A 27,105-nucleotide genomic window follows, 5' to 3' on the forward strand; every position below is an offset into this window, starting at 1 on the left:
CATTGGTCTGTGTGTCTGTTTTTATGCCAGTACCATACTGTTGTGATTACTACAGTACTATAATTTGAAATAAGGGAATGCGATGGCTCCAGCTTTGTTATCATTTCTCAGATTGCTTTGGCTGTCCAGGGTCTTTTGTGGTTCCATACAAATTTTAGGATTGTTTTTTCCTATTTCTATGAAAAATGCCGTTGACATTCTGACAGGGGTTGCACTAAATCTATAGATCACTTTGGGTAGCATGGACATTTTTCACAATTTTAATTTTTCCAATTCAGGAACATGAGATATCTTTCCATTTATTTGTGTCTTCTTCAATTTCTTTCATCAGTGTCCTGTAGTTTCTAGTGTACAGATCTTGTGCCTCCTTGGTTACATATTAATATTTGCCAGTTTGGTTATTCTTTCATAAAACAATATTTATGAGCATATTCTAGGTGTCAGGCACTATTCTAAGCCTGGGGAATGTATCAGTGGACAAGACAGGTGAAGCCCCTGCTCTTGTGATGCATAGGTTCCAATAAAGGGAGGCAAAAAAGATTTGAAATAGAAATGAATGAAAGGTGGATAGATGGTCAGATAGAGAGATAAATACATACCTACATACATAGGTAGAGATGATGGATGGATATTGTTGATACGTGGTAGATAAACAAGGTAATAAGATTGTAAAATAGAAAATGATACACTGTGGTGGTTGAAGAGAGGAAACTATTTTAGCTTGAACTGTCAAAGGATGCTTCTCTGAGGTAGTGATATTCAAACTGAGAGCTGAGTGACAAGAAAGGGACAACAAAGGGAAATACTTGGACAAGGGACAAGAAAGGGCATAGTCCCTGCCATAAACACCACCTTGGTGTACTAGGAGGACTGACAAACAGCAAGTATGGCAGAGCATAGAGAAACAAGAGAATGATAGAGTCTAAGACCAGAGAGTCGGGGTGCAGGGTAGATGATATTTAACAATATGGGCCATGGTGAAGTTGAGATGTCAAAAGAGTGGACGTAAAGATTATCAAATAATTTTCTCACGTTAAAATTATAGAGTGATGTGTGCCTTCACTCCCTCCCCTTTGCATTCTCCTCACCCTTGCCTTTCCTCTGTGTTCTCACATATAACACAAAGATATCATTTGGTAAATTAAATGCACAGCCTTTGGAGGGATTACCGTGTAATTGCACTCATTCAACAGACATGTCTTATCCACATACTGTGCACTAGTTGCTCAGAAGGCATATGATGTTAATAATAACAATATTTACAGTAATGCCCAGCATTTAATGAAAATGATTATGTGCCTGTTACATGCACTTTGCATGTATCTTGCTTAATCTTCATAAACCTGTATGAGTGCATGCTATCATTATACTCATTTTCAAATGAGGGAATTGAATCACGCATGACAAAGTGTAATTCCTGCCCTCAAATAGCTTATAGTTCATTAGATAGACATACACTTGAGCTAAATGATTCCAGGCTATTATGGTAGGTGTCACCATGGAGATCTGATGGGAACATAGAAGAGAGTGAGGTGAGAAGAGCTGAGAACTGTCTTTTCATTTGACACTCATAACCCTGTTGCAAGAGAGATGTAGAGTGAGTTACTCAAAGTCACACAACGAGCAAGGGTTGTCTATGGACTTCTTCCTCCTGACTTATTGCAGTGTCCCGGCTAGCTGCCCCTACTGCCCTTTCCAATGCACAATCAGCTGTTAAATTATCAAAGTAGTTTACTGTCTCTTTTTCAGTATTTGCATTCTAAAATCAGACCCTCTGAAGAGTACAATTGTTAATACAAAATAATGCATGGTTATGGGTGACGTGTCACTGTCGGTTGTCATAACTCTGTGGTGTGTCCATGTGTCTTGGGAGAAGGAGGAGGTGGAAAGGTGTTGGAGGTGGGAGAAAGGCATGTAGAGAGTGTGGACATGCCCTTCATATCAATGCATTTTTTTCATAGGATCTGGAATCAGGATCTGAGAGTGGAGCAGATAACACTTCGGTAAATCAGACACAAATAAATCTGTCTTCTAACACCGAGTCCACTGACCTACCATCTTCCACCCCAGTGGCCAGTTCTGGAACCAAACCCAAGTCTATGGTAAGTTGTTAATTATAGCAGTTTCCACATGAAGTGTTGATTATTTTCAGGTAAGAGTTGATATCTCATCCATTCAGTTTAGAAGAAATACTCTTGGATTCTTAGTTGCAGTGACTTGATAGTACTTAATTAAGTACAGCCCAACATATGCTGTTTTTTTGTTTTATAAATGCTTACACAAGTACTTTACTAACATAGGTCATTGTTCCAGAATTATGCAAAATATGGTATTAAATTTTATTACTGGATACTCAGAACTTGAAAGAACCAAGAATGCAAAATGTAAAGATGATTCTCCCTATATTATTATTCTGACTAAATGGCTTACCAATGGGAAAATTAATGGATGGATGGATGGATGGATGGATAGGTAGATAGATAGATTAAAAAGTAGAGATATATAAGATCATACACATGATAAGTTTTATGTGGGTATTAAATGACATAGCACATGTCAAGTGCTTAGTGAAATGCTTGGCACAGAAAAAATACTGAAAAAATGTAAGCTACTATTGTTATTATTATGATGCTTCATAGACTTTACAATGCTACCAAAACAAATGAAAAGGAGAATTACTACATGTAATAGTATAGCACAGTGAATTGTGAATAGAAGTTATTTTCCTTTAAGTAAAAAGTTGAACTGCAACAGGAAAGCAGTATTTGACTCTAAAGGTAACATTTATGGAGGAAGTAATTACTACTTCAAATATCTAAAGTCACAGCAGCTCCAAAATAACCTTTCCTAGTTTAGTGAAATCATAGTGTTGTATTATTTTTTAAATGCCCATGTTAGCTTAACACAGAGAAACAAGTTTGGATTGCTTTTCTGCCTGCCTTTAAAATAAAAGGCAAATCTGAAATAAAACTAAAAAGAGAATACTTGAATTTAAAACATAGTACGTATGTTCAACTGCAAGAATATCTAGAGTATTTTTGATGGAATAAATATTTATTGAACACCTACGATGTGCCATGTGTTATACAAGATAAAAAAGACTTGGAGAGCAATAAAAATATATTCCCTGTCTTTAAATATCTCACAGTCTAGCAAGGGAGGGAGGCATGTAAACAATGAAATGCAATGACATGCTGTATGGTAGTGCTGTATATACAGGAAATAGGAGGAAGCAATGACATACTACCCAATGCTATTTTGCGGTACACTGAAAAAATAGGGTCAAAAATAATGTGTGCCAATGGGCAGACTGCAGTGACGTGGTGCTCTTCTTTTCCACAATCGCTAGAGAAGGTTGAAATGCAAAATTCAAATATGAAACTCAACAATCTCATTTTACCACGTTCTTATTAAGGAAAAGATAAAAGCCTCTTAAGAGTTTTAGCTTGAAGGTTTGGGAACCATTGGAGCATTGGCTTTTTGAACACTGGGGACAGGTGTGGGGCTGACATATAAGAAGTAAGTAGAGGGACTTCCCTGGTGGAGCATTGATTAAGAATCCGCCTGCCAATGCAGGGGACACGGGTTCGAGCCCTGGTCCGGGAAGATCCCACATGCCACAGAGCAACTAAGCCCGTGTGCCACAACTACTGAGCCTGTGCTCTAGATCCCGCGAGCCACAACTACTGAGCCCACGTGCCACAGTTACTGAACCCCGCGCACTTAGAGCCCGTGCTTCGCAACAAGAGAAGCCACTGCAATGAGAAGCCTGAGCACTGCAATGAAGAGTAGCCCCTGCTCGCCACAACTAGAGAAAGCCTGCGCACAGCAACAAAGACCCAATGCAAACAAAAATAAAATAAATAAACAAATGTATTAAAAAAAAAGTAAGTAGAAAGGAAGGTGAATTCCCTTTTTTAAAGGTATTTATGCTTAAATTAGCTTTTTAAAGCACCTTCTATTGTCCCTAAGAGTGTTCTTTTCACTCTAACATTTATTCTGTGTTCATCTTTTACTTTAGAATAAATACTGTTGGTATCCACTGTTTCTCCCTTGAAACGTACATATTTTAGAGTGTAGTCACTTTGTAATTTGTAACCATTGCTACAACTCTGTGTGCAGTTCCTTAGTCTTTTTTCAATGCTCCCGTGCTTATAAATGTGGTCAATATATTTCCATTGAGCAATGTACATATTTTTATGGTAACCATCTTCAGTAAAGTTTTAGAATGAGAAACATAAAACCATCAGTTTTCCTAGGACTTTAATCCCTTAGAGTACTTTATAATGGGTCCTTTTTCAAATTGTTCATGTTTTGCCGTATCAGTTAACCAAACTATTCACCCCACAGGCAAAATTAAGAAATAATTAAAATCAATTGTTGAACAGAAACATATTTTTTCATGCACTGCAAATCAAATATTAACTGAAAAGTTGCCAACTTGGAATAAAATCAGAAGTGAAGATGTATCCAGCTGTTCAGGTGTGACCTGGGCACATGATCACAACTTTGTAGTGATGCCACAAATCACTAGTCAGTGAGTGATGAGAATCATTATGCAATTGACTTGGCCTTGAAACACAATATTCCACTTCAAGACACCCAAAACCTATTTAACACATCTTGATCAATACTGCAGGTGGAGTTAGACAACTGGAAATGCAACTCTGTTCAGCTACTGAACTATAATTTAGTCAAATTCTCTAACTGGCCATGAGAAGTACCCAGAGGGGAAGAAAACACTCTGCTATCAAAGGCAACTGACTTTTAGGAAATTTCTCAAAGAAAATGACCAATTAAAAAAGTAGCTTGGGAGACTGGGATTGACATATATACACTATTGATACTATGTATAAAATAGATAACTAATGAGAACCTACTGTATAGCACAGGGAACTCTACTCAGTGCTCTGTGGTGACCTAAGTGGGAATGAAATCCAAAAAAGGGGATATGTGTATACGTATAGCTGATTCACTTTGCTGTACAGTAGAAACTAACACAACATTGTAAAACAACTGTACTCCAATAAAAATTTTTAAAAAAAGTTAGCTTGAAAAACAGGCTTTTGTGTTGGCGGAAGGGCTGCTTTAATGTGAGCATGTGTGTGTTTTATTTTTTGCTGGTTTTGGTGTTATTTTTATTTTCAGTATTCCCTTTTTACTAAAGTTAGAAAGTAAGTCTTGAGCCATGGATCAATTTTATGTTTTTAGTTTTTCCTGGGTTAAAATATTAGAATGAAGAATTTTACCTATTTTATGAGATATTAAACAGACACTTTTCCCCTCAATTTGGAGCTTAGGGAATAATGGCAGCCTGGCTACTTCGTGAAAAGAAAGAAAACTCTAGTATCCTACAGAGCTGTTCTTTTCACTATGAACTAAACTTTCAATTTTAATATTAAGTAGAAACATTAAATTCAAAGAACACCTGCTTCTAACATCCACCTAAAATGAACCAACCTCTGCTCCATAGTGTCACATTTTTACAGAATGCTTTACTTTCATCTCAGAATTATTTAATGTTACATTTGATTTGCTGCTATGAATCTATTTATAATGGTGACTGACTACCACAAATATTTGGCTTTCCTTTTGTGTGTAAGGTTTTTGGATTTCTAAGTGCCAATTTTTCAATAAGATTTCTACTTTTATATTTATTATTAGAAGGGGACCAATGAGTAATCTTCAGATTTTTCATAAATACTGTGTATATATCATGCTGAAAATGGAGCATTAAAGTAGATTTCTGAAATGTATTTGACACAAAAAAATTTAAAAGTTAAAAGGTAGGAGATCAACTACCAAAAAACACATTAGTAAAAACAAGGTCTGGTGCTGAATGCCAAAAATCTCATCAATTTCTTTCTTAAATTCTTGGTTTTGTTCCTTTGAGGCAGTCTCATAATGCCTTTCACACTACACCCTTCTGCGAACAACGCATGTGTAGTCATAATCATTTTTTATACAGTGCTTTCATTCACTGCAGAACAATATTCTGACATCCCTCTAACCAGGGTATTCAGTTGCTTGAGTTGTTCCTGCATTAATTAATATAGGGTTGTTACATGAAAGATTTTAAAGCTGGGCACTAAAACCCCACAAGTTTTCTTGTGGTTGTTGTTTTTCTTGAAGATACTGATTAGTGTAGGTGGTCATTAAATTAGTATTAATCATATATTTGTGAAGAAAGAGACCAAGACTGAGATAAGAAAAACAACATATTTTATTTGTAAAATAAGTACTGGAGGAACAGAGAGGGTGTTCTGCTGTGTATACTAACATCAGCTTCATAGAGGAGACAACCCCACTAGTTGCCATGTGATAGAATTCTAATGACCGGAATGAGAACCTCAGTCATTTGGGCATTTGGGAACCCCAGCTAGATAGTTTTGAGTGTATCCTAAACTATCTAAAGGAATGTTGGAAGATACTAGCATTCATATCAGAATGTATTGAATGTTGGAATTACAAAATAACCCTCCTTTGAAGATGTTAAAAATAGCAGAAATTATTAACCTTCATTATTGTAATTGCTACAAGGTGAAAAAAGACAAATATATCTTATTCCAGCTCAAGGTGGCAACAATAGGTCTAATTCCACAGACCGAATACACCCCTAATCTTTTCATCATTACCACCAAAATATTGATGAGATAAATGAGGGTGGAGACAGCAGCTCATGGAGGGGGTGGGAGCTGAGGGCAGGCTGAATGCCAGAGACTGCCGACTCCTCCCAAGAATGGTTCAGAGTAAATCCTGCCTAAATGCTGCTGGAGTGTGACCGAAATAAAGCTTCAGGAGTATGTCCTGACTGCAAGTTCATGATCGTTTCTAGATGACTTTAAAAAAGAAAGTACTCCAATGCCACAGTCAACCTGATATTTTAGCCTCTTTTACCAACAATTTCAAAAATTGCATGGTCAGTGTAACCTATTGTTGAAGAAAAAAAAAATCTCTCAATGTGACTCTGAAACACAACTGTTTATGCTATAGTCAACTTAGTGAGACACTTACATACAGTCTATTATCTTTCTCCCCTCTGGCATAATAGAAGCAAACAATAATTTTTGGGTCTGACATTCACTTGTTAATAGTATTGTCCTCCCTAAAAAGCATAAATGTTTTGAAGTGGAGGTAAAAAGGAGGGTGATGACATTGTGTATGAATTTTGACATTACGTTATTTTTAATGAATGCTGTTAACGTTTAAGTCATTTAAAAACAGGATCTTATTTTTTTCCTTTTTTCACCCAATGAGATATGGTCTAATCTGTTATGAAACTATAAAATGTTTTTGGCATTAGTCCCAATTATACAGCATATTAAGGAAGTTAAGGCTGATCCAAGAAAGAAGAGAAAAACCATCAGAGGTTCCTCATAATTACTTTCAATGTAAACCAAGTTTTATATCTAAATGCAATCACATATCTCATACATGTGATCATTAAGCTAAAGTCATTATGCTTGTGACATATTAAATGGTAGGCACTAAAATTGAAAAATAGCATGTAGATTCAGGAGTCCAAATCACATCACTGTCAAGTATCATTTAAAACGCAATTCATATGCAGAATTTTAGTAGGTCCCTATTTTGTTTTACCAGGATATTATTCTATATTTTTGCTTAAGTGATTATCAGATTTTTTTTAACAAAGCTAGTGATTTTCTCTAATGCTGCTCACTATTTAACACAAAATAAAGGGATAAAACATTGTCTTTTTTACAAATGGGAACTGCAAATACTCCTTTTTACTGAACTCTTGGGGGAAAAGTATTAGGTAACATATAAAATTGACTAGAATTTAAAGAGTATTTCATAATGTCACATATGATAAGTAAAGAAAATAGCATAGTAAAAGGAAAAATGACACACATAGAATTCTTAAAGTTTAGTCTGAAACATCAAAAAATTTGAATTAGTACAATTTACCACTTTGCAAACAAAAATGTAATGGTCTTAGAAAAATGTCTTTGATTGTAATGCTTCTGAATGTGGCAATTTAATTTTGACATAGCCAAGCAATAACATTAAAAGTATGTGGATTTTTAAAGAAGTATTTATTCACTAAGATCCTCATTGTTTATGAGAAAGAAAAATAAGCCAAATCTTATAGCTTTTTTAAGGAAAAGTGAGCCACCAGAGAGCTGAGGAAAAAATGTTTTTAAAAAGGAAATCATTCTGTGATTATTATAATGAGATATTTCTTAGAATTCTGATTCTAAAGTGTAGAGGATTCCATTCACATATTCTGAATTTTGAAATAATAAATATGTAATTCATTAACCTTGGGCTTTGAAAAAGAGAAACATTTTTCATAACCATTTGCTTTTCTATTTAAAATTATTCAAAATTCTCTCATTTCTTGTGTTTGAAGATACTGACATCTGTTTCCAATCTATTTACATGTTAATTCATGATAGTCTTGTTTGGGATGGATTATTTGATCTCCACAATAACCTCCTCACTTAAGACTTTTCACTCAGAATCTAGGAGTTTCATTGTGCCAAGAATAAGTACAACTTGCATCCAGATATACTGATCCTTAATACTAAAGTCTGAGCACATGGTGTTTAAGTAATTTTTTGAGTTGGATAAATTGTTTTTCTATTTTGTTTATTTCATTTATAATAACCTGGCTAATTAGACATCTGGAGCAGAACTCCTACAACCAAAAGAATGATGGGGAAAATGGAACATAAAAATGAGAGGACAGTAAGAATTGAATAGATTCCATTAGGGCAAGAAACAGTAAAAAAAAAAAAAAAAAAAAAAAAAATCTCTGCAACCTAAGATTTGGTCATGTGAATAGTACTTTTGTATGTTATCATCATTACAATGAGGAAAATTTAGTTTTTCCATGTGCTGATGTTACTTCTCAAATCCAGCTCATATTTTCATCCAAGAGAAATAACAACTTCCAGTTATTTCTGGGCAATGTAAAATGGCAAGCCAACGGCATGCCACATCACAGCAACCAAGAATATAATTCATAGCACTGAGCAATAATAATAACCCGTAAGCCATTTTCACAGAGCTCTCTTCATCTCAAACAGAGTTGTCCCCAAGTTCTAATTATATATTTGGTGTTTCCATTCTTTTTCTGATTCCCTACTTTGATTCTTTGATTGATAATTAATGCTGCCCCTGGCATTTGGTGGCCGCTACCCTCACTTCTTAAAGACAGTTACAGTCAGTTGAAATGCTTAACTGGGGATTCCATGTGAATATTCAGTAGCCGTTGTACAAAGTTTATACAGAAGGCTTTTGTGACTATAGTTTTGAGCTGTCTACCACATACCAGATTTCTAAATGAAAAAGTAAAATCAGCAACCAAGCATTTGAGTATTCTGAATATCACACATCTAAACAGTTGGTGTCGTAACAAAAATATGAAGAGTGTCATTTACTCTTTATCTTCACTGTTTATCTTTTTCAAGGCACAGTCACTTGAAAAATATCAATATTCTTGATATTCTGCTTATTTAATGAGAATTTTATATGCTAGTTTCTTTTTTTTGAATGAATGAATGGTTCATATTCCTTAGATTATTGTTGCCACTCTCACTTTTTAGTGATTCTCTGTTCTTTCCACTGTGACAACTTGGTGTAATCCAGGCAACTTCTGAATTAGTAAACTGCTTCAAAGGAAAATCAGTTGACACTCATGAAAAACAGTTGTTTCCTTTTTACTGTAGATTGCTTTATCCATTTTATTTTGTTGTTGTTCTGCTGATTCATGTTGAAGGCCCTACCTTTGTATAAATACTATAGTAATTTACTGAATGGGAATTTACCACATTAGTCATTCTGTGAAATGCAGAGAATCATACAAATAGGCAATAATAACAATAAATCAGTGCTGTTCAGACTGTGCACTCTGGGCACCCCCAGAACTGCCTTCCTCTCCCTGCCCCAGCCAGATTTATTTACTTTTTTTTTTTTTTTATAAATTTATTTATTTATTTATTTATGGCTGTGTTGGGTCTCCGTTTCTGTGCGAGGGCTTTCTCCAGTTGCGGCAAGCGGGGGCCACTCCTCATCGCGGTGCGCGGGCCTCTCACCATCGCGGCCCCTCCCGTTGCGGAGCACAGGCTCCAGACGCGCAGGCTCAGCAGTTGTGGCTCACGGGCCCAGCTGCTCCACGGCATGTGGGATCCTCCCAGACCAGGGCTCGAACCCATGTCCCCTGCATTGGCAGGCGGACTCTCAACCACTGCGCCACCAGGGAAGCCCCAGACTTATTTACTTTTATCCCTTTTATATATTGGCCTTCTGAATAAAATCCTCTTTGATCAATCCATAACATTAATTTTGTTTAAATCCCAAACTAAACGAATTATACGGGTGAGAAAAACATGGGAGAATTTTTTCTTGGGTCCAGATAGCCTCTGATTTCCAAGAGCATCCTGGCGAAGTTGCCTCCAGAACTTCTCTGTTGCTAGGGCAACAACCTCCGGGTGCCAATAAGAAACAAAAAAAGTGGGAGAGAGAGCAGACTCTGGATCGGAGCAACTCGACTTAGCCTGGGTCTGGAATTCTGCTGAAGCAGATTATTAAATTCTATATTGCAGACACTGAGCTGTAGATAGATAGTTTTACATTATTTTTTACTGTCTATTGGGGAGTAAAGTCAGAATTTTATATAACTTTTAATAGATAAAAACATTTAGAATTCAGAACTAGTAGAATTTCCACTTAAATGTATTTCCTAAGCAAATATTAACTAAGTATTAAATTTTACAGTTTGAATTTCGTGAATATATCAAAATCGTGCAATTATTTCCCTATAGCACATCTGTAGTTTTTTTCTGTATTAAATACAATATTATATAACACTATGATGATAGTTCTACAAATATTTTTATCTGAATTTCTAATATCCTCTTATGTAGTTACATAGACTAAAAAGGACTTGCATATTTGTTAAAGAGCAATTTTTTGTTTCTAATAATACTGAACTTTTAAAATGTTTATTAGAACACCTTAATTTAATCAGAATGTAAAGAAAACTATTACTAGCCATGTGTAATATATCTAAGTGATGTATTCATGTCCTTATGAAATTATTCTACATTTTATTAAACAAAAGCCTTTCTAATTAATAATGTAGCTGAACTCTAGTACTATTAATGTTGTGAACATTAATGTTATAAAACTCAATTCTTTTTTTTTCCCAAAAAACTATAAGAACTCACTATGGCTATGTGTAAGCCGCTGTGCTGGACACTGGGATAGAATTTAAGAAAAAACAGAGGGGGGAAATGACATGATTGGAATCTTTGGAATCAGACCCGGGACCAGGAATTGCCCGGAGAAGCTTTATTGGTGAATGTTCTTGGGAGACAGACATGCATAGAAGTGAGGAAGGCAGAACTGGTCAGAGAGCAGAGTTGGCTGAGCTGCAATGCAGTAACAGTTGCAGCCTCGCCTAACTCTCTGCAGCTCTCTGGAGCTTGGGTGGCCCTTCAGAGTTGTCCCAAATTGAGACAGGGAGGCTGGATCTCTGTATCCCTGCACTCTTAGGCTGCCCCTAGAAAGTGATGTAGTCTTGAATGAGGCAGTTCCTTGCTGTCAAGGGCATCTCCCAAAGAGGGAAACAGATGTAGCCATTGGCAGCCACTATTCCCAGGAGCAGGGGAATCGGCCCTGGAGGGGGAATCTGGGAGTAGCTCTGCAGTCTCCACCACACATGTCATGGCCTTCACCTTCATGGGGAGCACTCTGTGATGTAAGCAAACACGTGGTTATGAAAAGATGTAATAAGTACCAAATTAAAGTTATACCGAATCTAAGGATTAAATGTTTAAGAAATGTATTAGTTCTGTTAGAGAAGATGGGAACCCTTAGGTAAGACTTCCCAGAGGAAATGACAATGGAATGTGGTCTTTAATAATAACTAGGAGTTTCCCAGGTGAGGAAAGGGGAAAAGGAATAGAGTGTAAAAAACATCAGAAAACGAACAAAAAGCAGTCTGCTCACGGCTTATTGGTAATTGAGTAAAGAATGGGGTACATAACTATACCTGGCAGAAAACGTATCTAGAATAGCCTTTGGGCAAGTTTGTCGATAACTTTCAATACCCCGTCTAAAAAATCTACTTTAAGGGAAATGCGAGGATGGCTTTTAAATAAGAAAACAAAATGATTTGATTTATATTTTAAAGAACTAGAACTCCACAAATGCAGGAAAAAATGGAATCAGAGTGTAGGGGGTCTAGGAGACATCGAAAGGAGCTAGGAAGAGCAGATAAACTTTTGTGACAATGATTTAGGCCAGGGAGAGTGATGACCTGAAGGGAACAGCAATAAGGAACAGGGAAGATACACTATTGGAGGTAGAACTGATAGGGTTTGAAAACTGAGCTTTTGCAAAAAAGACGAGAGAAAGGAAGGATTAAGTGTGGATTCAAAATTTGTGTCTTGAAAAAGTAAGACAATGATAGGGTCGTCGACTAAGATAAGGAATAAAGAAGCAGAAGTACGTATGAGGAGAAAAAGCAGTGTTTTTTCTTTAAATCAACCTTATTAAGATAAAATTTACATACAATAAAATGTACCCATTTTAAGTATACATGCTTCCAGGATGTTTTTGATAATAATGGAAAGAAGGAAAGACAGAGGCTAGCAGAGGAAGTTTTATTGAGGGAAGATTTATCATCTTTTCTTGCATTGTTTAATTTTTTTAGGAATGTAGTCTTGTTAAACATGTACCACCTAATGGAAGAAATCACAAAACAAATTAATTTTTCCACAGCAAACACCCATGGCAGCTACTTTTCTCCCTCCCTGCTTAGACAAAAACTTAGGGACTCTCATGCCTCTTTCCAGATATTGTTAAGTAACACAATCATTTTTAAATTCCAAAATATGGAATTTTTGGAATACTGCTGTCTTGAATCAGAAATGAAAAAGTTCTGTCCCTATAATAATCAACATTTCAATCTTCCTTTCCTGTAAGGCTCTCCCCTCTCTTCTAGTTTTGTTCTGCTAAGGCAGGTGTCTGCTTGCAGCCAGGGAAGATTGGGGGTGGAGGGTTAGCTTCCTTTTGCATTCTAGCTCACCACGTACATCACTTGCTAGCAGCTATGTCAGGGAGGTGAAAGGGAGAGGAGCACAGAGAAATCCTCACTGGAAGAGCATGAGTGCTCTGTGGGTCTAGGAGATATTCAAGGATCTCTCACCTGCTGTATCAGTTATCTTTTGCTGTGTAAAAAATCATGTTTAAACTTTGTGGCTTGAAACATAATTTATTACTTCTCATGGTTTTTAGTAAGTTCGGAATTTGAGAGAAACTCTGGTTTAACTTAGGGTCTTTTATAAGGTTGCAGACAGGTGCCTGCTGGGATGCTGTCATATAATAGCTTTACAGGGGCTTCAAGATCCACTTGTAAATTGACTTATGTGACTGGCAGATGAGTGCTAGAAAATTGGTTCTTCTCTATGTGGGTCTCTCAGTGGGGCTACTTGAGTGTCCTCATGACATGGCACCTGGCTTCCCCCAGAGTGAGTAAAGGAAACCAAGGAAGTCAAACTGGCATGTTTGCCGTATTCTGTTGGTCACACAGACCAGCTCTGGTTCATTGTGAAAAGGGACTAAACAAATGCATGCTTACAAAAGTGAAAATTATTGAGGGCCATTTTGAAAACTGGGTACCACAATTTGTCATGTCTCTCCCACATGCAAAGACATTCACCTCCTCCAGAGGCCCCCTTAAGACTCATCTCATGACATCTTTGCAAAGTCTGAGGTCTTGTCGTGTAAATCAGATCCAGGTTCCGATGAGACTCTTCAGGTACAGTTCGTCAAGTACAGCCCCTCAAGTATAGTTCCTCTTGACCTGAAGACCTGTGAACACACCCAACATACAATGGTATGACAGACACAGCATAACCACTATAAACTTCCCCATTCAACAAAAGGGAAAATGTGAGGCACTTAGAAGTCACTTGTCTATAGAAAGTCTAAAAAACAGCAGGGCATATGCTTGAAGGTTCTTGGCTGGGAATCATTTCTACTACTATGTGGTTTCTGGTTCAGCCTTCTGAGATGCCCTTAGTTCTGCCTTTTGATTCGTTCCTTTTTCTTATGAAATGACCACTGTTTTTACAGCTGAGCAGTTTTCATCTTGGTTTCTGCCTGTAGAGGGTTGGGAGGTTCATGGCCTTCTATTGCTTTTGCACTGTCTCTGAATCTTTTGTTCCAAGATGGAGATGTTTCTACTAGTGCAATCTCTTTAAAACTTTGTACATTTCCTGTTTGTCTTATCAGGGCTCACTCCATTAGATAAAAGCCACACTTACAAATCTCTTCAAGATAAACCTTTCTCTACCTTAGACCCCCCTATTGAGGCTTCTGAGAGTCAACGCCCTGGTGATTCTTAAAAACTCTATTATTTAATGTAAAGGATCTGTGACATATACCCCAGAAACCCTTGGAGAGCTTTTTGTCTGAACAGTTCTCTGAAGTATTAGCTTAGATATATCTGAGGACTTTACCTTTAGACCATACTGTCTTGGCTGTAACCTGGATTTGATCTTACCCAGAAACCACTTAATTTTAGCAACATTTATTGTCTGGAGAGACTGGGAAGAAACAGAGACCGGGAAGAAACTTGTCCCTCCCCTTTTGCACTTTAGTATAATAAGAAGTCAGGCAGCACCTTTAACCCAACTTGGAAATCTCCTTAGCTAGATTACTAAGTACCTGAGGTACATTTTCTACTTTCCACATTACTACACAACAGTACTGCTAAACTTTCTGCCACTAGATAAAAAAGATCCCTTTTCTCCTAATGACATTTTCCTTGCTGTTCTTTAAACTATAACTGAAAGCTTGCTCAAAGGCCATCCAGCTTATGCTTATGCAACAGTATCTTTGACGTCCTTTAGTCTTTCAATATCACTCCCCTCATGGTCCATCTAGCATTCACCTGCCACCCGAACCCAAAGCCACACCCACATTTTGTCAGTTTTTAGGTTTTTTGTTCTAGGAGCACCCCATTCCTAAGTGTCGAAATCTGGATTGGTTATCCATTGCTGCATAACAAATCAACGCTGATTCAGTGGCTTAAAACCACAGTGATCATCTGTCGTGTCTCATGGTTTCCATGGACCAGGAATGCAGGAGTAGCCTGTTCACGCAGTTCTATCTAGTACTGTAGGGCCTCTCATGAGGTTGCAGTCATGTGTTGGCTGAGGATGGAAGATCCACCTCCAAAACGGCTTACTCACATAGCTGGCAAATTGCTTTTTCTTTGCATGAGTCTCTCCATGAGACAGCCTTAGTGTCCTCACACCATAGCAGCTGGCTTCTCCCAGAGTGAGCAACCTAAAAGACCAAGTCAGAAGCTCCAATGCCTTTTATGAACTAGTTTTGAGAGTCCCACACCATAATGTCTGTTATATTCTATTGATCGTACAATACTGATCAGCGTGGGAGGGGACTAACCAGTGCACGTGGACCAGGAGAAAACGATCATTGGGAGCCATCCTGGACATTAGCTACCGTATCTCTAATTCTCTTAATGTAACTCTCTTTTCTATTTTTGCAGGTCCCTTATTTTTCCTGCAGCCCCTAGGAATGTGAGGACATTTTTAGCTTCTCCCTGCTGAGGCCAGTTTACACCTCTAGTCAGCCCTCTGAGCAGGTCCTTAAATGATGCCATGGGGTACATCTGAGACCCATAAGAAATACTAACACTGCCTTTTCCCTGAGCAATCTAGGAATTCACCTGATACTAGGACAGCCACTTTTCCTTTGGCTCATCCCCAGCTAGGCCGCCCAATCAGGTCTTGTCAGGCTCCCGTGGACCCCATGCTGTAGCGACACATATCCTCTCCATGTCTGAAGGATCCCACTGAAGTCCCTCTAACCAGCCTTGAAATTAGAGCAGGCTCCCTACTCACCTTTCCTTATAGGGAAAGATTTGGGAGAGAACTCATAGCACCCCCAAATCTCTCTCCAAAATCACTTTATCCCAAATATCTTCTGATTCCTGATGCTATTAGATTCTTCGGGGGAAATTGAGAGTTCTCTAATGCAGTGGTTCCCAACCTTTTTGGCACCAGGGACTGGTTTCGTGGAAGACAATTTTTCAACGGACCCGGGGTGGGGTGGTGGTGGTGGGGGGGATGGTTCAGGCGGTAATACGAGTGATGGGGGGGATGGGAAGCGGCAGATGCAGCTTCGCTCGCTAGCCCACCGCTCACCTCCTGCTCTGTGGCCCCGGGGTTGGGGACCCCTGCTCTAATGCTTTCTCCTCCAAATACTTTTGGCAAGATGTACTTTTTTTTCTGTCTCACAACTCACTTTGATACGGAATCTGTCACCCTAGAGTTTAAATCACAACTTCAATTTTAACATCCTATCACAGGGATCTGTGTCCTGAGCTGTGATTATGACTGCTAGGGAACACATTTCCTCTCTGCTGCTGTCAGAGATGAGAACACTGAGCAAGACGAAACCACAAATTCAAGGTTATGGTCGTACTTTTTTGTCAGTCACTGAAACTGTATTCCGACAGGACTAAAGATAGGTACACACAACCCATAATTGAATGAGTACCACTCTTCAGTTCCTTGACAGGCCCAGCTAAAGGCAGAGCTTATATCCCCCAAAGGAGGGAAAAATATTTAAAAATGGGTTTTCTTTAAAAACATTAAGTCAGAACACAGGCTGATCAGGTGACATGTTAAAATATTACAAAATAGTTTGTATGTTGACTAACAATTGAGCTGTAGATTAACAAATTTGAACACAATAAAAAAAAACTGATGATGACAGAGGTTTAAAATGAAAAATTGTATTCTTGCAGAGAGAATAAAAAGTGTTTAGCAGTTTGCCTAGACTTTCACTTTTTTCTGCTTTGGGGTCTACATGACATAATTTTTTGTCTATTATGGGGCTTGATTTCTTCTTCCGCTCTAAGAAGTACTGAAGAAACATCCTTCCCATAAGAGTCCATTTCTTGGGAATTGTGTTGGGAAAGAGGTCCAATGCAATGACCAGGGATGGACCCTGCCTGGCCAGGAGTACTGGACGTTCAGTTTGGGGCTGAGCTCTAGAAGCTTCAGTAGCTTCTTGGGATAAAGAAGGATGGGTTTCAGCAATAAGTACACCTGTTGGGTCTCAAATGGTCAGATCAAGCATGGATGGAGGGAATTAGGTCAGGCTGATTCAGGGGAGTAAAGGAATATATTCTGACTAGGGAGATGCCTGGGCAGCAGGAATAGGCCCCAAGGATACCTGCTTATATTCAGACTCAAGCTGATAGACTATTTTTTAAGCTTTTTGAAGTAATAGGATACTAAATGTAATTTTTTCTTACAAAATGCCTGAAAACTTTCATTAAAATATTGCCATCAAACCAGAAAATAATTATGTGGCAAAAACTATACGATGCCATTTAAAAGCAGCAGGCACAAAATTTAAATCATTTCAATGTTTTTCATTAGTTACATCATGTATTTATTATTTTTTTTTACAATTATGCTAGCATATTTCTGAGTTACATAGAATAAACAACATTACTCATTTAACTGGCTTGAAGAATATTGTCATAGTGGATTGTCCATAATTCCATTTGCTGTATAAATTGCAAGGGACATTACAAGGACATGAGCTGTATGCTTCCCTGTGCATCTTTTCAATTCAATTCGTTAGTAAGTTACACACATAAGGGAAGTTCTGTTACTCTTTCAGGCTGATGTAGGGCTTTTTTTTTCTTTTAAATATTTGTAAATAAATAAATTTACACCTAGATATATGGATAGATAGCTAATTCTCCATGGAAGAATGTTTTCATGTTTTTTAAATTGTGTTTCTATATAATGCATTTACAGCATACAAGAACATTCCTTCAACCCAAACAGATATTTTGGAGAAAAATTCTAACACATTTAATATCTTTCTGGAACATAAGTTTGAGTTCCATATGTATTATTTTAAGATATTATTTTTACTCCAAGAGAAGTAAAAATACACTACTAACTAAAAATTCTATCTAGAGGGACTTCCCTGGTGGCGCAGTGGTTACAAATCCGCCTGCCAATGCTAGGGGACACGGGTTCGAGCCCTGGTCCGGGAAGATCCCACATGCCGCGGAGCAACTAAGCCCGTGCGCCACAACTACTGAGCCTGTGCTCTAGAGCCCACAAGTCACAACTACTGAGCCCATGTGCCGTGTGCCACAACTACTGAAGCCCGTGCTCCTAGAGCCCGTGCTCTGCACAAGAAAAGCCACCACAATGAGAAGCCTGCGCACCACAACGAAGATCCAATGCAGCCAAAAATAAATAAATAAAATAAATAAGTTCATTTAAAAAATTCTATCTAGAGATAATTGTATCTTTCAAAGGACTTACTTCTTTGATGAGAAAATAGTACAGGTAGGCTCTTACAATTACTCGTTATTTTTCTTGGAATGAGGAAATCTTAGACCTTGAAAAGAATAATGTACAAAAAAAATTAACCCTAATTAAAATAGTGTCATCATTAAGACCTTGAACAATAAAAAGCATGGTAATTGCTCTAGCTTGCTTTTTGTTTTCATGTTTGCTTTGTTTTGGTTCTCTTTTTTCTTTCAGAATGCTGCCATCTTCTGGTCAAATTACATATCGCTTCAAAAACAAAATAAGAGATCCACACTATGAGGCAATTTAGGTTATATAAATTCACCTTTTATCAATAGGCGTCACCTATTTAAGAATTGTGCCTCCAATGTTCCAAAACCAGAGAACTTTAGGTGACTTTTCAGGAACTTTAAGAAGTTAAATTCACAGAGAATATTTGAGGACTTTCAATGCTATCAAAAAATCTATATTGCACAGAAAATGCCAATGGAAGTACAGGTAAGGCAAAGTATCTCTAGGGCAGCAGTCCCCAACCTTTTTGGCCCCAGGGACGGGTTTCGTGGCAGACCGTTTTTCCATGGAATGGGGGGGCGGTGGTGGGGTCGGGAGGATGTGGTTCAGGCGGTAATGTGAACGATGGGTAACAATGGGAGCGGCAGATGCAGCTTCGCTCGCTCACCCGCCACTCACCTCCTGCTGCGCAGCCCAGTTCCTAACAGGCCGCAGACTGGTACCGGTCCACGGCCCAGGGGTTGGGGGCCCTGCTCTAGGGGATATTTGGCTTTGCTGTATTTCTGTAAGAATCTATGGCTTAGCATGGTTAGGGAATTTTGACGTATATTTGCCATTTCCTCTCTACAAACTTTTAATTTTCAAACTGGTTCCCCTTGAAAGAATCTTTTTATTGTATTTTATGAACACCCTTAATGGCCTTCTTACAACAAAGAGGATTCTTGTGGCAGACATCTGTCTTCTTGTCATAGAGTTGTTCATATTTATAACTTCTTTTAGAATGATTCATTAAATGATACATAATTTAAAGGGCTAGATTTGATAAATGTGATTACTTCTTATTTCCACTAGTTTTTATTCCTTTTCATTGATTCCTTGAACAAAAGGTGGAGTTCTTACCATGTGCCGATCTCTATGGTAGGCACTGAAAATTGAAGGAGAAATAAGATGCCGTCCGTGGACTTAAAAGCATGCAATTTCGTAGATTCTTTTTAGCCAAGTCCTAAAAATCTCGTTCTACCACACTGTCCTTAACTTATCCACCAAAAACATCTTCATCCACCAAAACCAAAAGCTAGTAAATCACAGTGCAAGAGTTTGGAACCACTAAAAGGCTCATTAGCTACTGCTTTTTGTCACTGATGGTTTCTACCAGATTTTCTTTTTTTTTCTTCCGTGATATTTACAATCTGCTGACACACATAATCCATGCTGAATAGCCATGAAATCAGCCACGGTCATCAATATTTAACAAGTGGAGAATACTGACACAGACCCACTGATTTGAGTCACTTGACAAGAACTAGGATTAATATTAGCTAAAAAGAGCAGTCTTGTCTTACTTCCGTCATGCGGAAGACTTTTGTAGGTAAAAGCAGGCAGTTACTTTGTCAGAGTTTGGGAACGATATCATGAGACAGAATCCTCAAGAAAGATGAAAAGTGTACTGACAACTCTAAATTTCCACTCTCCCTGTGCTAGTTATGACTCCATGAAACAAAGCACTCCTCCCCTCTCCCACACACCTACCTGCCTTATTTCTTAACATTTCTAACTCTACTATCCCCAAATCACACTTTCTGTTCTAACTATATTGTCTCTCCTATATTCATAAATTGCCTGATGAGTAGGGTGGTCATGGGCGGGGAGAAGGGAAAGGAAAGGGTGCTGGGCTTCAGATCAGGGCGTGACCAGAGGGTCATCCTGTGCCCTCTCAGTGCCAGGTCCCAGGGGAGACTGCCCCGTTAAGGGGGACTTAGAGGCAGGAGGAACACACATCCTTCCTAATCCTCCCAGCCGCACTGGCAGCACCCCACTGTTCTCTGCCTTATTAAAAGAAAGCAGGGAACTGATCACATGCGTTGTTGAATGGCGTTTACTGGGTGGTGTGAAAACCCTCCCCATATTCTCTATAAGAGAAGGTAGGAGCCACCGCACAGGCAGTCAGTGTAATAGTTCACGGGAACAGTTAGTTCCTCACAGTCAGACCATCTCTTCATTCAGAAGACAGAACTAAGACTACATGGGGACATCTTTCTTCTTTTGGATACTTTTTCTTGGAGCAGTAACTAGAATACAATTTAAACTTTTTCAGATTTCATGCTGGTGAAAAAATCAGGAGAAAATTAGAAAATCTGCAAGCCACTCTAACAAGAATCCTAGATATCAATATTTCCTGATATTTTTAAGTTGACAATATACATATAACACATAATATATATTATAATGATAATATATAATATATAAAATATTATATATGTATAATCTCCAGGGTTTTTTTAACCCAAGTTTAATAAATGATTCATAGTTACATGTACATTATGCTCTTCTTTGAATTAGAATGGTAGCTAAGCTTTGAAGTATATAAATGATTTTTTAAATTTTAATCATATGCCAAAAAAAATAGCTGTTGAAATTTCCAATTTAAATAGTAGATGTAAAGAATTTAGGATTGAGCCAGCTTGCCCTTTGGCCTCTTGGGTCAGAGGTTAAGTTGAAGCTTGGATTTGAAATGCTCACTGTGGGGGATCTAAATCCATAACAACTACATGACAATTAACAGAGCATTTCTATTCCACTGAGACCTATTTTATTTTTTTTAACATCTTTATTGGAGTATAATTGCTTTACAGTGGTGTGTCACTTTCTGCTGCATAACAAAGTGAATCAGCTATATGTATACATATATCCCCATATCTCCTCCCTCTTGCATCTCCCTCCCTCCCACCCTCCCTATCCCACCCCTCTAGGTGGTCACAAAGCACCAAGCTGATCTCCCTGTGCTATGCGGCTGCTTCCCAGTAGCTATCTATTTTATAGCTAGCTATTTGGTAGTGTATATATGTCAGTGCCATTCTCTCACTTCATCCCAGCTTACCCTTCCCCCTCCCCGTGTCCTCAGGTCCATTCTCTACGTCTGCATCTTTATTTCTGTCCTTCCCCTAGGTTCTTCAGAACCTTTTTTTTTTTTTTTAGATTCCATATATATGTGTTAGCATATGGTATTTGTTTTTCTCTTTCTTACTTCACTCTATATGACAGACTCTAGGTCCATCCACCTCACTACAGATAACTCAATTTCGTTTCTTTTTATGGCTGAGTAATATTCCACTGTATATATGTGCCACATCTTCTTTATCCATTCATCCGTCAATGGACGCTTAGGTTGCTTCCATATCCTAGCTATTGTAAATAGTGCTGCAATGAACATTGTGGTACATGACTCTTTGAATTACGGTTTTCACAGGGTACATGCCCAGTAGTGGGATTGCTGGGTCATATGGTAGTTCTACTTTTAGTTTTTTTAAGGAACCTCCATACTGTTCTCCATAGTGGCTGTATCAATTTACATTCCCACCAACAGTGCAAGAGGGTTCCCTTTTCTCCACACCCTCTCCAGCATTTATTGTTTGTAGATTTTTTGATGATGGCCATTCTGACTGGTGTGAGGTGATACCTCGTTGTAGTTTTGATTTGCATTTCTCTAATGATTAGTGATGTTGAGCATCCTTTCATGTGTTTGTTGGCAATCTGTGTATCTTCTTTGGAGAAATGTCTATTTAGGATTGAGTCCTGTTTTAAGAGGCAAATTTTTAAATATTAAAAATCACAACTTAAAAGAAGATATAGTTCTTTCATTTATAGCATTTCCACACAAACCTCTTGAGCAGATAATGTCACGTTATAGGTATGTATAATTTGTCCTTCTTTAATGCTTTTTCTATTTTTTTGAATTCTTTTGGAAAATTATTAGATTTAGGTTAAAATTCAATAAAGCACTCCAAACCTGGAAATTATAATAAATATTTTCATGAATCAGAGCAATACAGATTTATATATGTTCTGTAATGATAATTTATACTATTGTATTATAATAATTATGGTAATTATACAATTTCTTTTTGTATGAATGTACATTTACACATTTTACCTTTTTTATTATTTATAATAAGCTAGTTTTAAAATACTTTTATTTTAATTAAATAATTTAACTAGCCCCTTCAAAATGTTATTCATGAAGATTCAGTGATTTATGTAAGTAAATTTCTTAGCAGAGTGCTCGATGCATAGTAAGCCCTCTACCAATGATAGCTGTTATTATACTTCAGTATATACAACAGATGTGCTCTTTAAAAGGAGTACATAAAATTGTTTTGGCAAATTTACAACTATTTTAAATAGCATGTTTGCATTTTGCTTAAATTCTATGGAAGATTTTTCTGTGAGTTGAATCAGATTCTGGTATTTTCTGTACTAGCGTGAATTAAGGAGACTCACATGTGTGATTTAGAAAGGGAACAACTAAGCAAACCAACAGGCCATAAAGGACATGCCTGTCCTACATGTCCTAGCATAAGATGAGGAGCACTTTATAGCATCAAGTTCCCAGAAAGATTGGGATATTCCACTACAGGGAAAAGTGAAAGAGTAAGGAGCCCTTTCATCATCGGGGAAACCCCACTGCGCACTTTTGTATTCAGAATGACACTAATGAATGTGGTCATTATCTGGGAAGCTGAGGATGATGGAAAAGATTAATAATTCAGTCACCCCTCTCTGCATCCATCTTAATAATTGCCATTTGGGTTTCAGTTATAGCCATCTTTGCTGCTTTCTGTAGCTATGCTTCTTCGTTGCTGTTCTCTGAGCCAAACCATGGTGGCTGCTGGTATTGGGGGCATCCCAACCATCTTACCTCATAGGGAATATTCTAAAGTATATATATTATAAATTTGAAATGCATATATTCCTGGAAAATTTGTTTATCTGGCTTTTTAATGGCTTAACACATAGGCTTCTTTCTATTCGAGCAAAAATCTTGTGCTGAATAGAATATTAAGAGTTCTGTGTCTTTTAAAATGAAGCATATTGTGTACCTCTATTACTTGCCTGTTTTTATCAATGGTGTGTTCCTTTGTGCTTGAGAAGATGAGGAAATACTTTACCCTTTGGTCAAAATATGACAAAGTTCACGAACCGTGTTTATCTCATATTTGTAATAATTCAGATGCCAGCAAGTAAGCATCCATTTTATCAATGATGAATACAAACACTTAAAAAAGGGATTTCTGTGTTAGCGCCTGTGTTGGCACCTCTGAAGAAATGATGTTCTTGTCACACCATCATAGAAGAATTTGTTTGGACATTTTCTTGGAATGGTAGTGAGCTGACTACGAATCTTAGAACAATACTGCTGTTTGTGTACAAGATGGTTGTAACAAGCTACCCATGTAAACAATGACATATTGATTGCAGTTCTCTCTATAAATGTTTAGTCTTTATTAGCAATTATTAAGGAAAGCATGAGTTTGAACCTTTGACTTGGAATTTTCTGGGGCTTTTAAAATAATGGATGATACAGGTCAATTCCCTTTAGCCCCATTTTTTTTCAGACATTTAGTATCCTATTTCCCATTATCAAAATTACACATGCGCACATTTTAGAAAGAAGTAATAAATGGAATGTAAATAGTAAGGAGCTATAACTATTTCCCAATAAGCACAATCTCAAATCGCAGGTCAAATGAATCATCTCTCAGTCTATCTTAATGCATCTGTTACCTGCCTCCATCACTCCCCAATGAATGTTTACAAGAGGATTTGGCTCTTGAGAATGAATCATTATAGAACCATAGCTTTTATTTGATCTGTTTATGATGTATTTGCTCAGTAGTGAAGATGCTTTTAAATACCAAATTTACATTTTGGTTATTTACAGTTTATTTCCTTATTCAGTAATCATTTATTGAGTGCCTACTACGTGCCAAGCATGTGCTAGATACTAAGATAAAACAGACTTCATCAAGGAGCTCACAGTTAAATAGGGAAACACACTAATAAACAACCAATTCTAACTTAGGGGCGGGATACCTAAACTAGTTTTAAGGGAATCAGGGAAAAACAATATGTAGTGAGTACTCAAAAGTATTTCTTAAGTATTTAAGGACTGATGGAGCTACCCTGGTGGAGGTGTCAAGAGCCAAGGGAAGAACTTTTCAGGCAAAATTGTCAGTGGGAACAATGGCATAGAGGTGAGAAAGCAGGTGATTCGGTCTGGCCTAAGTGCAGGGCTTTGAGCTCAGAGTGGAAGCTGCAGAGGACGGTTACAGTCAGATCCAAAAGTGTCTCCTACAGCATAACAAAGATGAGGGGGCTCCATCAGAGGACACTGGGAGGAAGGGTTGTGCTGGAGACCATATGTGCATTTTGGAAAAAATCTCTTTTGCATGGGGATAGAACACATTGGAATAATTCTAGGAAGGGATTTTATTTTAAAGGCTTTTACGGTGATCCGGGCACACAAAAAATAACTGAAACATGAATGAGGTCATAGGAATGTGGAGGAGGAGGCATGGGTGGAGCCAAGATATATTGAAGAATTGTAATCCATATAGTAAAGTAATGTATCAGATGTAAGGAGTAAAGAGGGAGGAAGCAACACCTCTTAATGACTGAGCAACTAGAAAGACGATGATACCCAAGCAGGGAATGTTTCGACAACCATTTCTCCTTTTGAAAACCACCCTCAAATTTCATTTGAGGATCCTTCTGCAACATCCAGTTCATATGGTATGGCAAGGCTACCCCCAAGAGTACAGCATGTAACCCAGACCAGAGTCACTAAACATCCTGCAATTCTCCTGGCCCGAGGTGTGGGTGAGTGTGTGTGTCTGTGTTGCTGGTGGCTGAGTGAGGGGGGCTGGGCTCCACCTATCCTAAGCCAATCCCATTAGAGGTTGAATATCATGAATTTTGTGGGACCTACTAGAAAAGAGGCTCTCTCCTTTGCACTGGATTTAGAGTCACAAGAAGATGAGGCTAGGGTTGCTGTAGCCATCTTGCCACCCATGAAGGAGAAACTAAGAAGGTAGCCAATATAGGGAAGGAGGGCTGAGTGAGGGGGCAAGAACAGGCAGGTTTTGTTGACATTGAGCCCTGTTCTCAGCCACACCTGAAGCCAGCCCTGCAACTGGACTTCTCAATTATGCATATCAATGTGCTTAAGTCATCTGCAGCAGAAGGAGTCCAATTGAATACAAATGCCTATTTTGTATACAAAATCCTATTGAATACAAGTGCCTCCTATTGAATACAAAGGAGTCCTATTGAATACAAATGCCAGTTCCTGGGAAGGAATTTGAATATACATGTCTGGAGCTCCAAGAAGGAGAGATCTGCCATAGAATGTTATCTGTAGATAGATGATTTTAAAGGTGAGATAATCACCCAAGTGATGTGAGAAAGGACTGAGAGAAAACCATGGGAAACACCAACATTAGGTCAATCAGTCACTCAACAAACATTTATTGAGCACATGGCAAACTCTACATCAGTGAACAAAAGTGACAAAAGTAATAATAATTATTATAAGTCCCTTCCCTTTTTGAGCTGATAGTACACAGGAGGAAAAAAAGCAACAAAAAGGTAAAGTATATTAATATGTTTAATAATGATATGTTCTCAGGAAAAAGAGAGATAGGCAGAATGGGTGAGATGTGGGCTTTTGGTGATCAGGGTGGGCCTCACTAAGAAGTTAACATTGTTTTTTTGAGTAAAGATTGGAAGGAAGTCAGAAAGCAGACCATACAGGTTCCTGAGGAAGAGCATCTCAGGTGGGGGACCGGCAAGGGCTGAAGGTTGCAGGCAGGAGGGCACCAGGTATGCTGAGAAACCGGCAAGTGAGTCAGTGAGCTAGTGCTGAGTGAGCAGGGAGAGGAACCAGGGCATCGGAAGCCTCGTGGGCCGTAGTGAGGACTTAGGCTTTGATTCTGAACGAGATGGGAAGCCTGGAGAAGGTTCTGAGTAGAGATGTCACATGATCCGACTTGGGCTTAAAATGGACCACTCTGGCTGCTGTGCTGAGAATAGCCTGTTCGCACAAGGGAGGAATCAGGGAGGCCAGTTAGAAGGCAAGTGTAACAGTCCAGGTAGGAGACGGAGCTGGGCCACGGTAGTAGCAATGGTGGTGGCAAAGATGTTCATATTCCAGATATATGTTCAAGGGGGAGAAAACATACTCTGATGGATTGAATGTCATCTGTAAGAGAAAGAAAGAAGTCAAGGATGTCTTCAGAGTTTCTGCCTGAGCTACTGGAAGAATCAGAGAAGACCCCAGAAGAAAGTGAATTGGAGCACCCAAAAAGTTATCAGAGAGCATTGTCGCAGAACACAAAAGAACATTGTTTTGAGAAGGAGGGCATGGTGAATGATTTTAGATGCCTAAGAAAAACCAAGCAAATAAAATAAAGAGTAAAAATTGCCTATTTGATTTATAACAACAACAAAAAAAGGAGGTTTTTGATGACTTTGGTGAGAAAAATCACCTTTTTTTTTTTTTTTTTGCCAAAGTCAATGATACCAAACTTACTAGACTATGAAAGAAGATGTGTCTACAGATTGAATAGAAGGAATGAACCTATTTGAAGCTCAACCAAATGCAACAAATCTACTCTATGCACAGCAGGCTGGGAGACGGGGAGAAGTTGAAGACGTGATGCCCACTCTCTAGGTGTTTAGGGGCCAC

At 38.1% G+C, this 27,105-nt stretch overlaps 1 protein-coding gene across 4 annotated transcripts in view; it reads left to right on the forward strand.

Moving 5' to 3' along the window:
* The window catches only part of DLC1 (DLC1 Rho GTPase activating protein), a 406,041-nt gene that overhangs the window by 104,724 nt on the left and 274,212 nt on the right, over positions 1-27,105 (forward strand). For all 4 annotated transcript variants that reach the window (XM_059909787.1, XM_059909786.1, XM_059909788.1 and 1 more), the window contains one exon: positions 1,962-2,102. In XM_059909787.1, coding sequence (XP_059765770.1) covers positions 1,962-2,102 — 141 coding nt within the window. The remainder of the gene's footprint in view (positions 1-1,961; positions 2,103-27,105) is intronic.

This window comes from Balaenoptera ricei, chromosome 21 (genome assembly GCF_028023285.1).
Source record: "Balaenoptera ricei isolate mBalRic1 chromosome 21, mBalRic1.hap2, whole genome shotgun sequence".
Taxonomy (NCBI): Eukaryota; Metazoa; Chordata; class Mammalia; order Artiodactyla; family Balaenopteridae; genus Balaenoptera; species Balaenoptera ricei.